The sequence below is a fragment of the Paroedura picta genome, chromosome 3, assembly GCF_049243985.1.
Source record: "Paroedura picta isolate Pp20150507F chromosome 3, Ppicta_v3.0, whole genome shotgun sequence".
NCBI lineage: Eukaryota > Metazoa > Chordata > Lepidosauria > Squamata > Gekkonidae > Paroedura > Paroedura picta.
Genome location: NC_135371.1, coordinates 155849345 through 155863718, shown reverse-complemented (window position 1 = coordinate 155863718; position 14374 = coordinate 155849345). Strand labels below are relative to the sequence as shown.

The window sequence follows — 14374 nt, the reverse complement described above, 5'->3', positions numbered from 1 at the left end:
CATCAAAGTTATCATTGGTGTAATTAACCTGTACCCAAGCAAAGTGCTAATAACTGTTCTTTGAACAGTAATTGTGTTCAGAAAGAACTTATTTTCTGTAATGTCTAACCTGCCAAATTGAAAGAGAGGAAGCAATAATCATTTTGTAAGCCTTTATCTTCGTGCCCTCCCCCCCCCCCCGGGTTATGTGTTGCCCCATTCTTGAGCACCTGTGCAGCAGTTTAAATTCGGAAAGGACTACAAATAGCAGCAAGGTATCCTTGCTCCTTCCTTTACCCCTCTACTCACATGTTTGGTCTACTTTAGGATTGGGAATTTATTTTTGATGGCGATGGTTGTTATACTTTCTTATACTTGGCAGGGGAGGGGATGTATTTATGCACACTACAGAAGGTCAAGCAGTCAGCAGTAAAGCTACTTGCCCCATTGATTACGCAGAGACAGCACAACATGATATTGGCAGTGGATCTAGGCTTGTTGGGAGTATCGTACTCAGAGAAAATACTGCCGGGGCATCCTGGGCATGCATTATATATGCTAAAGCCATCAACGGGCACATTTTATCATGGTTTACTAAAGGCTATGGCAGTCCTATACCTGTGGTACAACTGGAACTAGAGCTGTAGGTTTCTGCTGCCATCTCATTTTCCATTTATTCTAGAGTTGTACTGTGTCTGGCTGCCATCTCCTATCTGCTTTAATATGAGGCATAGCTGTTGTCTGTTCACAGTGATTCTCCCCTTAATGATTCTTATATAAATTCCTTTATTTTTAGTACTTAATACTTAGTATTAATATTTTAGCTCGTACACACTTGACCTACATTAGTGTATCTAATACTCTGTGCCAAGTATTCAAACTTTATTAAGCTGGGGATATATGTTTTTAAAAAAAAAGCAACTTTCCTTAAACATCAAAACTACGTTCCTCTCCCGTTGGCCAAATTGAGGCCCTCCTACTCAAGAGTACGTAGAAATCTTTGACGCTGCTCATCTTCTCTAACTTGTATTTGTGTGTGCTTTTTTCTCCTTCGTTTTCTTTCCTTTAATAATATTTGGATTCGTCAATCTGTGGATTTGTATTTATCTGGTGAGTGGCATTCATCGCATCATCTCATTCCTCGTGGAGTGTTGATTCTGTTAGTGCTGAAACTATTCAGAGAGTTTTTCTTTTGCTTTCTGCTGGAAATCAAAAGAGATTTTATGTCCTAGTTCAAATAACTCTCTAGAGCAGGGGTAGTCAACCTGTGGTCCTCCAGATGTTTGTGGACTACAATTCCCATGAGCCCCTGCCAGCATTTGCTGGAATTGTCGTCCATGAACATCTGGAGGACCACAGGTTGACTACCCCTGCTCTAGAGGTCATCTTTTGATGAAAGGTTGATATTGTGGAGGGTATTTTTAAGGACTGAATCTGACACCTGCCTTTAATTCATTTTAGCTACCCCCTTGAACAGATGATCAAAGCTGACAAGGACCACAATAGGGATTCTTTCAGTTTGCTGGTGGGTTGTGATTAGAGATTCTAGTTGGATTCACTAATGACCTCTTACATTCTGAACAAGTGGAAGGGAAACAGGACAAGGGAATGAAGTTCTCTTCCCGCATTTTCTTGGGCTTTTGAAGTTCAGCTTGGACATCTCTTGGTGGGAATGAAGAGGGGGGAAAGGTGCATGCTGTGCTTTGTGCATTTGGAGATGTGCATGATTCAGCCAGAAATAGCACTACTTTCCCCTGGTATCTAGAAAGTACTGACAGTCCCTAAAGAATAACCTTTTTTGGCCTTCTGGTTTAATTTGAAGTTGTATCAACAAAGAACTTATTCCTTTCCTGAAGCTTTGGCTAATTCTGTGGGTGGAAAAGAAAATGGAATTTCTTCTCTCTAGATCAAATACTTTTAAAGTCTTAGAGCCCTTACCTTTGTAGCCTTGGGACCAACGTACCTACAGGACCACCTTTCCCCTTATAATCCCCCAAGAACATTAAGATCTTTGGATCAACATCTGCTCAGGGTCCCCGGCCCAAAGGAGGTGAAATTGGCCTCGACTGGGGCCAGGGCTTTTTCGGCCCTGACTGCAGCCTAGTGGAATGAGCTCCCAAGAGAGGTCACGGCCCTGCAGGACCTAAACCAGATCCACAGGACCTGCAAGATGGAGCCATTCCACTGGGCTTATGATCGAGGCCAAAAGTAACATCCACCAAGAAAGGCTGGCCTCACCACTGGGAGGGAAAGGAGATTTGGAAAATCAGCTCCTGCCCAACATCCCCCCTGTCTGGGAATTTTAGTTGGAGGGCATTAGGAAAACTGTAGATGTTTTTAAGTTTTCACCTTTGTACATTGTTTTACTGTCGTTACATGCCCTGAGCAATATGGAAGGGCAGGATAGAAATAAAAAATTATTATTGTTATTAAATAGTAGGCTCAAGGGGATGATAAACATCCGGAAGTCCATGAGAGGAAACAGTTTAAATGCCTCGTGTTAATTTACAGTTATCTTTGCAGGGATTGTGTTCCTTAAATAGTTTTAAAATAGTGCTGCTGACTGCCCTGCTTTTATATTAACTGCCAGCATTCAAGCCCAGCCACCAGTTTCCCGGAATATCCGTGTTAATAGCTTTGTCTTAATAGAGATGTGTGCATTAGGAAGGCAAAAACCAGAAGCTTGTTCTAAAGTTTTCCCCACAGCCACGGATAAAGAAGCAAGCCATTGTGTGTGTGTTTGTTTTTTAAAACAGCATCTCCTTTGGCTGTTGGAGTGGCTGTAGCAAAAACATCCAAGGAATTCCAACTGTGCACATCTGGATCATTCACAGTTTCTTTTACATGAGCCAGTTTTCTTAAATGGCCAGGGCTAGACATATTAATAACTTTATTATAAGTTACATTTTAAAATTGGTTTGCTACTATACACGCCTTCAAAGGAGAGTACAAAATCCTTTGTAATATTTATGTTTCCGTTTTCTATTATGTCACTCGTAATTAAAATTCAAGTAGAGATGTAGTAGAGGCATGGCAGGGTAATTACTGCAGCACTGGACAGTATTAAGTTCCTTTCAGTCTTGGCTGAAATACAGGGCTGATGTCAGAAAAATAAATGACAAAAGATCAATATTTTTGCTGGTAACTTTTAGTCATAGAGCATTTCCTATTAGAAGAACACGGAATTAGAAAAGCAGAATTTCCAGAAACTGAAGCTGTGCTATCACACTGTAGCATATTAATTGTTGCAAAATATTCACATTTGAACAATGAACATGTCCTTGAAAATTTATTTTTATATTTTATATTTTTATTGGATTCTTATACCTCCCAGAGCTGTAAAGAACGGGCGGTATAAAAATCCAAATAAATAAATAAATATACAGAAATACCTAGGAATTATTAGTTAATGCATTTCCATTAAAATATGTATACAACTGCACATTTTGGATGCGTAAAACCTTCTTTAAAAGAATTGCTGTAACTTTGTCTTGTATCAAATATGGATAATTGTACTGGAGTGGGAGTGCAACCAATGTTTGTTAGAAGACGGGCCATGCAGTTAGTTGACAGATTCTTTTTGACTAACTTCAGGGAAGCTGTCCCGTCTAGCTTCATACCAAAAACTGGGAAGGGGTAAGGGGAATGGAGCATGTCCCTAATTGTTTGTTTGTTTATTAATCACTTTATATACCACCCTCCCAGCAAGCTGACTCAGGGTGGTATACATCATAAAAATGCCCACCAACATTTCTAGATTATTTACTTTCCATGTTGATACAGATAACTCACTTAAATTTGGGAAAGTTCCTTAAGAGTATGGGTTGGAATTAGTAATTTGTTTTTCTGTGGTAGCTGGTGATTTAGAAATCTCTTACCACAGCAGGAATTTAGAAAAAATGAGTGAGATTTGTCTGCAGAGTTGTGGGGCATAGTGACAATTTGCTGATAGTATATTTTGCCATGGAAAAATTTCCACCCCATATAAATCCTGTTAGATGAGCTAAATGTTGGGTATGGGGTACAAAGCCCGCTGTTTGTACCTCATCTGGGCATGTATATGGTCTGTTTGCCTTCTTTTACTAACAATATTTAAATTATTTAACTTTCAAATTTTCCTAGAAAACAGACACTGATTTATTTGTAATCATATATCATCGAGATATGAAAATCCATATTATACTATTTACAGAATATGGCATATGAAAGCCTTTTCTTGGCTAGGTTTTGTCTTATCTGGTTTTAAGTTGGTATGGTGTTTCTGGATTCATTGGCAATCCAAGATGGAGCTTCTCCCCAACTGTGATGCCCATCTGTTTTCACTAGGGGTAAATAAGAGACTAATAAGAGACTAACTACACCAAACTACAATTAAGAGAGAGCAACATCTGCTAGCTTTATCTGTAAGGATTCCTAACACAAATTTAACTATAAGTTCTAAGAGCTTTGAGTTTGTCACAATGGCAGAGCCTGCTTTTAGACTGGATGGCCATAGTCCTTATACATTCAGTTTATATGCACAAAATGTGTTCCTTTAGAAGTAGAGGCAAGTTGATCCATTTAAAGCATGCCAACAATAGTATGTAGCTACTATGACACAGGGATCCTGGAAGTGTTTGGTGGGTATGGGTGGTGGGGGCTCAAAGTGGTGAGGACTTGAAGAATCTTGCCTGTTTTAGGTGCATTTTATAAAGGATCCCATTCAGTATAGGCCTTGCTGTGTTCAACCAGAGTATCTAAGAAAAAGGAGATGTGTGACACTAAACATTCTTAGGAAAATTAAGAGCAGGAGAGTATTTTGTTACATAGATTACTGTTTTTCAAGAAGCATCAATATTTTTAGAACAGACAATGGGGAAGGGAGGGAGCAAATTGTCTATATTTGTTGTATGCTCTCTCCTGACCCGCATGATATTCAGTGTCTTGTAGTGTTTTTGCTGAAGAGGCATTTTGCTTTCTCTTGGGATTATTTTTTCTTTGTTGTTTTCTCTCTCTCTCTCTCTCTCTCTCTCTCTCTCTCTCTCTCTCTCTCTCTCTCTCTCTCTCTCTCTCTCTCTCTCTCTCTCTCTCATTCTGTCAGATTCTTGCATAAGATATAGGTGAAAACATCTTACACAGAACTGCTGATCACCCAGCTCTTTCTTTGCAAGGCAGGACATTGTGGTCGGCCCCATCCTTGATCTCCTCCTTGCCCCCCACCCAAGATAAATATACAGACCATCTAATACTTCTTAGGGGAAGGGCAGGAGGGGGAGGGAGGAGGACGAGGGACCAGGAGGCTGAATGAGGCTGCAGAAGGGTGTCAGGGGAGCAACCACAATTCCAACAACCACCCCAGCCAGACACCCTGCTTCTTCAGTAGCATCCTCCCCACACCCTGGCCCAGAACAAAAGGTGGGCAAGTAATTTTTGTGCTGGCTTCACAAATACCAGTAGGGTATTGGTGAAACCAGATAACAATGGGCAGAATCCTTCCTCTGCTGAGCCCAGGAAAAGTGAAAGATGCTCTAAGGCAGGGAACCATGCCAGATATGGGGAGAGGCAGAGCCCATTCCAAATATTCCTCCCCCACCGCTGCCAGGCACACACTGCTCTGGGATAGACCTGCTCCAAGGCACTGCTCTCACTCCGCATGCCAAGCCCAGTTCAGGCCCTCTGGTCCAGAATCCAAAGCTAATGCTGGGAGAGTGACTCCCAAGTAAATTGCATGACTGAGCGGGCTGGGGAATCCAGTCCCAGGAGTTCCCGAATTAATGTGCAGAGAGCCCAGAAGCAATCAGAGACACACAAGCCCACAGCCGCATCAGTGGACACAGCAAATTTCAGCTGTGGTTGGGTAATGGTGCCCTTCCTGTTCTCCTCAGTTACCCTTCTTTTTGATGAGTGCCAGCAGGGAAGGCTGGTTCCTCCCAAGAAAACCACCATCCTGCCCAATCAGGTTCCCATGGAGTTTGCCTGGCAGCCCAGTTCCCCCCTATCTGACATGCTGTGCACCTTCAGCCAGGCACAGTGGCCAGGCACAGTGCTGGTTGGTGACCTCGGGTGACAGTGGGTGGTGGGGGGAGAATGAGGTGATGGCTGGTTGTTGGCCTGAGATGATGGTGCACAGCCACAAGAGTTCCTGCCCTCATTTCCATAGTCCACTTCCGTTGCACAGTTCTACTGTGCATGTGGCTGTCATTGTTTTCACATCAAAAGAATAATTTAAAAGCTACAAAGTTCACTGTACAAAACTGATTATTTTCCCTATATTTTTACCTCCGTTCTAGGCTACTGTCCCCTGCTGTTTCTTCCACTGATAAGTTGTGGTCCAAAGACTCTGTAGTCAACACACCTCACTGGTCAGCCATGACCTCAATGGAGGAATGGATGCCTGGGACTCATCCCCCCTTTGTTGACAATATAGACACTGAAGAAGAAGAGTTGGTTCTTATATGCCGCTTTTCTCTACCCGAAGGAGTCTCAAAGCGGCTTACATTCGCCTTCCCTTTCCTCTGCCCACAACAGACACCCTGTGAGGGAGGGGAGGCTGAGAGAGCCCTGATATTACTGAAGAAGAAGAGTTGGCTCTTATATGCCACTTTTCTCTACCCGAGGGTGTCTCAAAGCGGCTTACAGTCGCCTTCCCTTTCCTCTGTGAAGTGGGTGAGGCTGAGATCGATTATGCACTGGGAACTTTACTGCCCCAGCTCCCATGCAGGAGCACAAATCGGGGCTGGATGAGGTACACCAGGCCAAATGCTCCCCCGTGTGGGTGCAGGAAGAGGTAGAGCAACCTACCACGACTAAAACTCCAGCCTGCAGCCCGGCATGAAACCTCCAGTGCATAAACGGTCTGAGAGAGCCCTGATATCACTGCTCAGTCAGAACAGCTTTATGAGTGCTGTGGCAAGTCCAAGGTCACCCAGCTGGCTGCATGTGGAGGAGTGCAGAATCAAACCCAGCTCACCAGATTAGAAGTCCGCGCTCCTAACCACTACCCCAAGCTATCAGGGTTTCAGTATAGGTATTACCTCAGCTTTTGCTGAGTTACCCTCTTTTTTTTTTCTATAGCTGTGCATTCTCAGCTGAAAAGAATCTTGAAGCTGCTGCCATATATAAAGCAGCAAAGTGTAATAATGTCTAGACCCAGCTTTAGTCTTTCCAGCCTAGGGGCTTTTCGACATTCTCAATTTGCTTGCTGTTAAGTTCCTGGTTTATTAGGTTTTTTTTCCCTGTTCCATATATCTTTCTCCCTCTAGTAGTCCCTTTGATATCAAACAGTTATTGCGGGGAGATAAGCTGGAAATAAAATTTTATATTGAAACAAACACTATACGGAGCAGGAAAAAACCCTGAAGAAACAGGAACTTAACAGCGAGTAAAATGAAAATGTGGAGAAGCTCTGCTATTCCTGATATAAAGCTTCTAAGTGTTTTCATGGGTTTGGCTTATGATTACAGTTGATCCATAGTGGAAAGGTACATCTGCTAAACTCGAGATCAGGCTTCCTCAACCAGGGTTTCATGAAGGTTTCTTGATGACCCTGGAAGGGTTTCTAGAATGGGTGGGAGTTAATTAATTTTTAATATTTTTTTCCCATTGTTGAACTTTTATTGGGTGATATGACCATATATTAAGCCTGAAGGATGTTTCAGAAGTTTGTCAATGGTAAAAATGTTGAGAAAGGCTGCTCTAGATCTTTTTTCCCTATTCAGTTATATGTTGTTCTAAAGAGAAGTAGAGACGTAACATTTCTGGGAAATTTGAGGCCAGGGTGAAAAAATTGGATTTGGGGAAAGGAACCCGGGTGTTTGGGGGAAAATTGACATAAATGCTGTTTCTACTGCATTTTATTGTTTTAATATAAAATGCATAATTTACCAGTTAGGATATAAAATTGCAATATTTGACATACTTACAGGATTTAAAATGCTTTGATTTTGTACAAGCAAAATCTGAAGCGAACTTGGATTCACCATGAGATCCCAAAATATCTAGAAAGAAACTTGAATTGTTTACGTTTTTATATAGATTTTACTGTGATCCCCAACTGCCCTTACATCTGCTTATCAAATAAGTTGTTTAAAGAAGAAGAAGAAGAGTTGGTTCTTATATGCCGCTTTTCCCTACCCGAAGGAGGCTCAAAGCAGCTTACAGTCGCCTTCCCATTCCTCTCCCCACAACAGACACCCTGTGAGGTGGGTGAGGCTGAGAGAACCCTGATATCACTGCTCGGTCAGAACAGTTTTATCAGTCCTGTGGCGAGCCCAAGGTCACCCAGCTGGTTGCATGTGGGGGAGCGCAGAATCGAACCTGGCATGCCAGATTAGAAGTCCGCACTCCTAACAACTACACCAAAACTACTCTAAGATTTTACACACCTAAAGGATAAAGGGCAGCAGCAGCAGCAAAACCAGATCCAAACAAGTTTTTGGAGAACCTGAACGAAGGCTTCACTAACTGTGGGAGAGTAGTGTTTTATCTTTAAGGTTTCTGAAAACTTTGAAAAAATCCATTTGCCTTCAAAAGCCAAAGGGGTACAAAGAATCTGTACAAAATAAATCTAGGGTGGCTGCTGTGGATTAGGGAGGTTTTCTTTGCTGCCAGGCTTGTTGTTGATGTTGGGTGGGGTTACTCTTGTGGAGGCGTTTTATGGGGCATTATGGATTTTTATCTTTGTAACCCGTCACGAGTTCTTGGAGAGTAATAGGATAGAAATCTAATAATAAATAAGTAAAATTAAAAAATAAACTGTGCTGCTAGCAACCAGTTTGATAGGTAGATATGTGCAGAGGCAAATAAGAGGTATAGATGTGGGAACATGAACATTTTTCTGAAAGTGTACAGCACTTGCAAAATCAATCCTGCGTCTAACAGAGAAACCTGTTGGATTTCTTAAGCATGCCCCATCAAGTCGAAAACAGTGCTTGATAAAATTTCTTTATCCGTTGTATTTTGGTGCTGTGACTGTCTGCGGTGCATTTAATTTGCTGAAAAAACCTTGAAGAGGAGGCAATCCTAAACATCTTTCAATCATTCCATATTCCACATGATTGCATGCCGGGCATTCCACAGTCCAACACAAGTGTTGCCTTTCACTCATAAGCACATCTTGGCCCAGCTGTGTGGAAGGGAAAAGTACTGCAGAAACATCTGCTACTTTGATCTTCCTTATCCATGTTAAGCAGAGGCAGAAGAAAGGATGCGTAAGTGGCCAAGTCACCCAATGGCACAAGGCTCGTGTGGTCAATGAAGCTGCATGTAGATATCACAATTGGTGTCCCTCACTTCAGTTTCAGACCGAGGGCGTATTGCCTTGCGGACAGCGATGAAGAATCCTCTAGTGCCGGCTCCTCAGAAGAAGATGACGCTCCAGAGGCCACAGGTAGCGAGAAGCCTGTAGTGCCAGGAGCAGAAGGGTGAGTCCATCTCTTTTTGCCACTTGGTGAATCTAGCATTATTATTACTAGCGCTGTTATCCTTATCCAGGGTTCCTCTATATATTAGTGAAACAACCTTGGGGGTGGAACGTGTCCAGCTGTCCAAGTTGGAATAGGGCCAATCAGGCCCTGCCCCTGCAGCTCCCGCCCTCCCTGGAAGCTAGCCACGTTCTTCTTAGACATGCCAGAGACAGAGAGAGCCCTGCCAGACCGAACACGAGCCCTCATTCCCTCCTATCGCTCCTGCTGCATGGGAGGCACAGAGAGAGAAAGAGAGAGCTGCCCCAAGCTGCTGACAGAGACACAGAGAGAGCTGTCCCTGCTGCATGGAGGGAGGGAGAGACAGACAGAGGAGCTGGCCCCAAACTGCACACCAGCCCTTCTTCCCTCCTAATTATCTGCTCTGCCTTCTGCTACGAGGCACACCAAGAGACATTCAGCACAGTCATCATTTAGGAACTTCTGGAGCTAACTTTTAGGTCCAAAAAAACTTCTTCCTTCAGACATGTGTAAATAATTGGACAGATTCATGGAGGAGAGGTCTATCAGTGGCTGCTAGCCATGATGACTAAAGGGGAATCTCCCCGTTCAGAGGCAAATAGCCTCTGAATCCCGGTGCCAGGAGGCAACATCAGGAGGAGGCCTCAGCCTCTATGGTGGCCAAACTGTGGCTCTCCAGATGTCCATGAACTGTTTGTTTGTTTATACATACAGTCACAGATAAGGATGTCCATGGACTACAATTCCTATGAGCCCCTGCCAACATGTTGGCAGGGGCACATGGGAATTGTAGTCCATGGACATCTGGAGAGCCACAGCTTGGCCACCCTGCTCTATGCTCTCTAGAGGAACTGATTGTCCACTGTGTTAGACAATATGCTGGACTAGATGGGCAATCAGTCTGATCCAGCAGGGCTCTTCTAATGTCTTGGACTGTACTTGCCCCGAAGGTAGAAGCTGCACCTCCCTGCTCAGTTCTTTCTTCTTTCCCTTTTTGTCTGCCACAGCTATTTGGGAGGAACTTCCCTGTCAGGTTATTTTTTCTCTCACATCTAGTAAGTCACAAATGATAGTCAAACTATAAGGGAAGCAAATCTGAATAGCTCCACCTTGCTACTTTGCGCTGTTATTCCTGCAGTGCATCTGAACAGTCGTCAGTGTCTCCAGTTTGGAACATATGAAACATTTTGTACTGTCATTGGTCCAGCTATCCCAGGACATAGATACCGCAGGTGGGAGACGTGACAGCTTGGGAAATAACTCTGTGCTTGAGTGTGTGTCCAGGCGAGTCCCTTAAAAATCTGAGGAATAAATCACCATCTACTATGCCACTTTACATGATGACAAATGTGTTTAGCGGTTAAAAATAGCCCAACTGTCGCAGTTCCCGTGCCATCTGGAAAGGAGAAGCATTTGGGTTGAATGAAAAGAACATTGCAAAACATTTGTAAACAGGAAGGTATTTCTGCAGGGGGCTCTTTTTTTTTTTGTTAAAGCTAACAGTCTGACTATCTGCATGTATTATGAGGATCAATGCAGTGTCTCGGGGAAAGGCATAAATAATTGAACGGATTCAGCTGGTGACAGGAATTTCTGGAACTGCTGCCTGTGTTGCTGTAATGCCTAAAAATCTTCTGTAGCTACAGGCATGTGGCAAGGGGGGGCAGTAACTTAAAGAGGAATGGCTTATCTCTGCCTCCTGTGACTGTATGTTCTCGGGTAAGGATCATCCACCACATCTATGTGTTTCCACAATTCTGGAAAAGTCCTTTCTGCGGATAACTTCGCTGTGTTTATCACTGTTACTCAGTTTACTGTTCTCCAGGCATTGAGCTTTACTTTTAACTTTTTCACTCCTCATTTTTTTTAATTTCAAAAACTAATCTCTAGCAACTTTAGGACCCCAGCTGGCTAGACCCCGGGAGGCCCCAACTCAACACTGTGCTAAAACTGTAATGTAGAGCAGTGGCCCCCAACCTTTTTATCACCGGGGACCACTCAACGCCGGGGACCACTCACCAGGGACCATTCAACGCCTCTTACTGAGGCCCGGTGGGGGGGGATAGTTTACTCCTCTACTCTCAACCACTGCCCTAACGCTCTCTGATCGCTATGGTGATGTTTAAACATCCCTTCAAAATAAGATACAGACACGCCACAACAATGAACATAAGGAACATTTTATTGTGACAAATCAATGGGAACCCTGAGCTTGTTTCTCTGCAACGAGATAGTCCCATCTGGGAGTGATGGGAGACAATGATACCCGAAGTGTGTTGTAAAGGGCCGGGGGGGGGGGGATGAAGTAAAGGGCCGGGGGGGGGGGGGGGAGAAGGCGTCCTTCAGGGCCCACCTCCAATTAGTTGAAGGACCACATGTGGTCCGCGACCCACAGGTTGGGGATCGCTAATGTAGAGATTTCAAGTGAACCTTGCAAATCCATACAATTGCCAAAGAAGCAGTCTCAATCACCCACAAAATTCTCTTAAACAGGATCTTTCCCCCACACACAAACACTTCCCCCCCTTCATTTCCCACTGGGACCCTCAAACTGTTCATGGTTCCAAAAGTATTTGGGACCTTTGAAACAAGAAACTTGTGCTTTGACAGTTTTCTATACATAGCGTTCTTGTTTCTGGCCTGTGTAACCTCCTTCTGAGGCCAGAATACCCAGTGGGGTGATGGAAATGGCCTCATGTATGTTCTGTCCAGTATCTTCAGATACTTCAAGAAGCTAAAATGACTCAACTGAGGCTGTTGTACTTGGGGTCCCACGAAATGACAATAGTGCTAGGGAAAGCTGAAAGTAGCAGGAAATGGGGGAAGACACAATATGAGATGGATTGGCTCTATAAAGGAGGCTGTGGTCCTCAGTTTGCTAGACCTGAGCAAAGCTGTTAACGGCAGGATGTTTTGGAGGACTATAGATCATAAAGTTGGAAGGTACCTCCAGGGTCATCTAGTCCAGCCCCCTGCACTATGCAGGAATTTAAGTAATTCATAGGGTTTCCATATTAGAAGGAAGCAACATGATGGTACTTAGAAGGAGGTTACACATCTTCATATAGCTAAAAGCAAGGGGTTGATAACCTTGTTTGACCCATAAAGCCACCATCAGAAGGGAACGCCCACATCCCTCTTGGGTTTTGCTTCACTTTTGGCCTCTGATCTCTACTAGTTTACAGCACAAGTAGGCCTTACTTCTGTGGGGTTGGTGTCTCTGCTGCCCCGTGCAATCTGTTAGCAGCCAATGTTGTGTTCACATCTGCTGAATAGTATTGAAACCCTTCTTTTTGCCCAGCTGCCATAAAATCCATTTGGATGCCTTCTTACTGTCTCTCTCGTTTATAGTTACGTGGCAGGGCACCGAACAAGTAAAATCATGAGGTTTGTGGATAAAATTACCAAGTCAAAATACTTCCAGAAAGCAACAGAGACAGAATTCATCAAAAAGAAAATTGAGGAGGTCTCAAATACTCCGCTGCTGCTAACCGTTGAGGTACAAGAATGCAAAGGGACCTTGGCCGTTAACATTCCACCACCACCTACTGATCGAATATGGTAAGTGTAGCAAGGGAGTTTGGGGGGTCTGCTGGTCAGAGCTGTCTTGGGTTGGAAGTGCTTGTCATCTATTTCTGGGTAACTGATCTGATTAGATGGGACAGGGCAGAAGAGTCAGTAGACAAAATAAAAGTGAAATGCTAAAACCTAACAAAGTTGACAAGAAGTAACACTTCCTCGTGCTCCTTGTAGCCAATACCTGCTGTGACTGCAGACCATTGAAGAGGGCTGTGCTAAAATTACAAACACTACTTTAGCTTTTACAAATACACCATTTGTCTTGTACCATTTTCTAAATTAATACTGTGTCCTCTAAAGAGTCTGTTTCATTTTAAAAGTTTACAGCAGTCTTTCTCAGTCAGGGTTTTGTGAAATGTTGGGGTTTCTTGACAGACCTGAAAGGGTTTCCCAAATGGGCAGAAGTTAATTTTTATATATATTTTTTAAATTTGTTAAACCTTAATCAGGTGATATGACTATATGTGGCCCTGTCAATCTGTTTTCCCCCTCCCAAAATGGCCAGTGATGGGTCTGGAGGGGGTGGGCTTTGTTTCCCAGCCATATTCTGCATGATAGCACCACTTTTGGGCTTTCTTGAAGCCTGAAGGATGTTCCAGGAGTTTCTCGGTTGAGAAAGGCTGTTTTATAGTATAGCAGCCAATCAGCAACTTTTATTTAATACCACCTTATGTGGTGATAATCTAATTGATAATATAGCAGAACTATCTGGATGCAGATGTCCAAGGATCCACTCAGCTGCTGTTAAGTCTAGGCTTCATTGCCTATAGTTTGGTACAGGGACTCAGCACCAATTCAGTTGCTTGCGAGCTGCTGATTAAGAGACATTGCAGAAATGAACAAGTAAAGTGCACGGGAGAGAGCTATTCCCAGTGGATAGGCTGTTGGACTTGGATCAGACTAAGTTCATAACTCTACATGGTCTCAGCTTACAAAAGCCTTGGACTGCTTGATCTAACTCACAGGGAAGTTGCCGAAGAAAAAAAAATATCACCCTGGGTGTGCTTCCCTGGTGGAGGAAGGTCTGATAAGTAAATAAGTATAAGTATAAGATCTGATAAGTAAATTTAGAAAAACAAAACTTGATCACATTATCTCCAGGTACGGTTTCCGAAGGCCGCCCTATCTGGAGCTCAAAGCTCGTCCAAAGCTTGGAGAGAGAGAAGTGACTTTGGTTCATGTGACAGAGTGGATAGAGAGAAAACTGGAACAAGAATTCCAGGTATGTCTCTTCAAAGAGCTTTTTATTTTGACTTGTGCTAGTGTGCTTTGTTGTGTTTCGGTGTTTGTAAATACGTAATGTTATTAAACAGTCTTTCATGCCGCGCATCAAGCAGAGGCAGAGCCAGCTGTCAAGCCTCCCAAAATCTCCATCATTAACGGCAGGAAGTCTG

The 14374-nt window shown here is 43.4% G+C and overlaps 1 protein-coding gene across 5 annotated transcripts in view; it reads left to right on the top strand.

Moving 5' to 3' along the window:
* Positions 1 to 14374, top strand: part of TEX2 (testis expressed 2) — a 95406-nt gene that overhangs the window by 77687 nt on the left and 3345 nt on the right. For 4 of the 5 annotated variants that reach the window (XM_077328853.1, XM_077328855.1, XM_077328854.1 and 1 more), the window contains exons 9-11: positions 9255 to 9380; positions 12753 to 12962; positions 14082 to 14202. In XM_077328853.1, the coding sequence (XP_077184968.1) occupies positions 9255 to 9380; positions 12753 to 12962; positions 14082 to 14202 (457 nt within the window). The remainder of the gene's footprint in view (positions 1 to 9254; positions 9381 to 12752; positions 12963 to 14081; positions 14203 to 14374) is intronic. The other variant, XM_077328857.1, reaches the window with a different exon arrangement.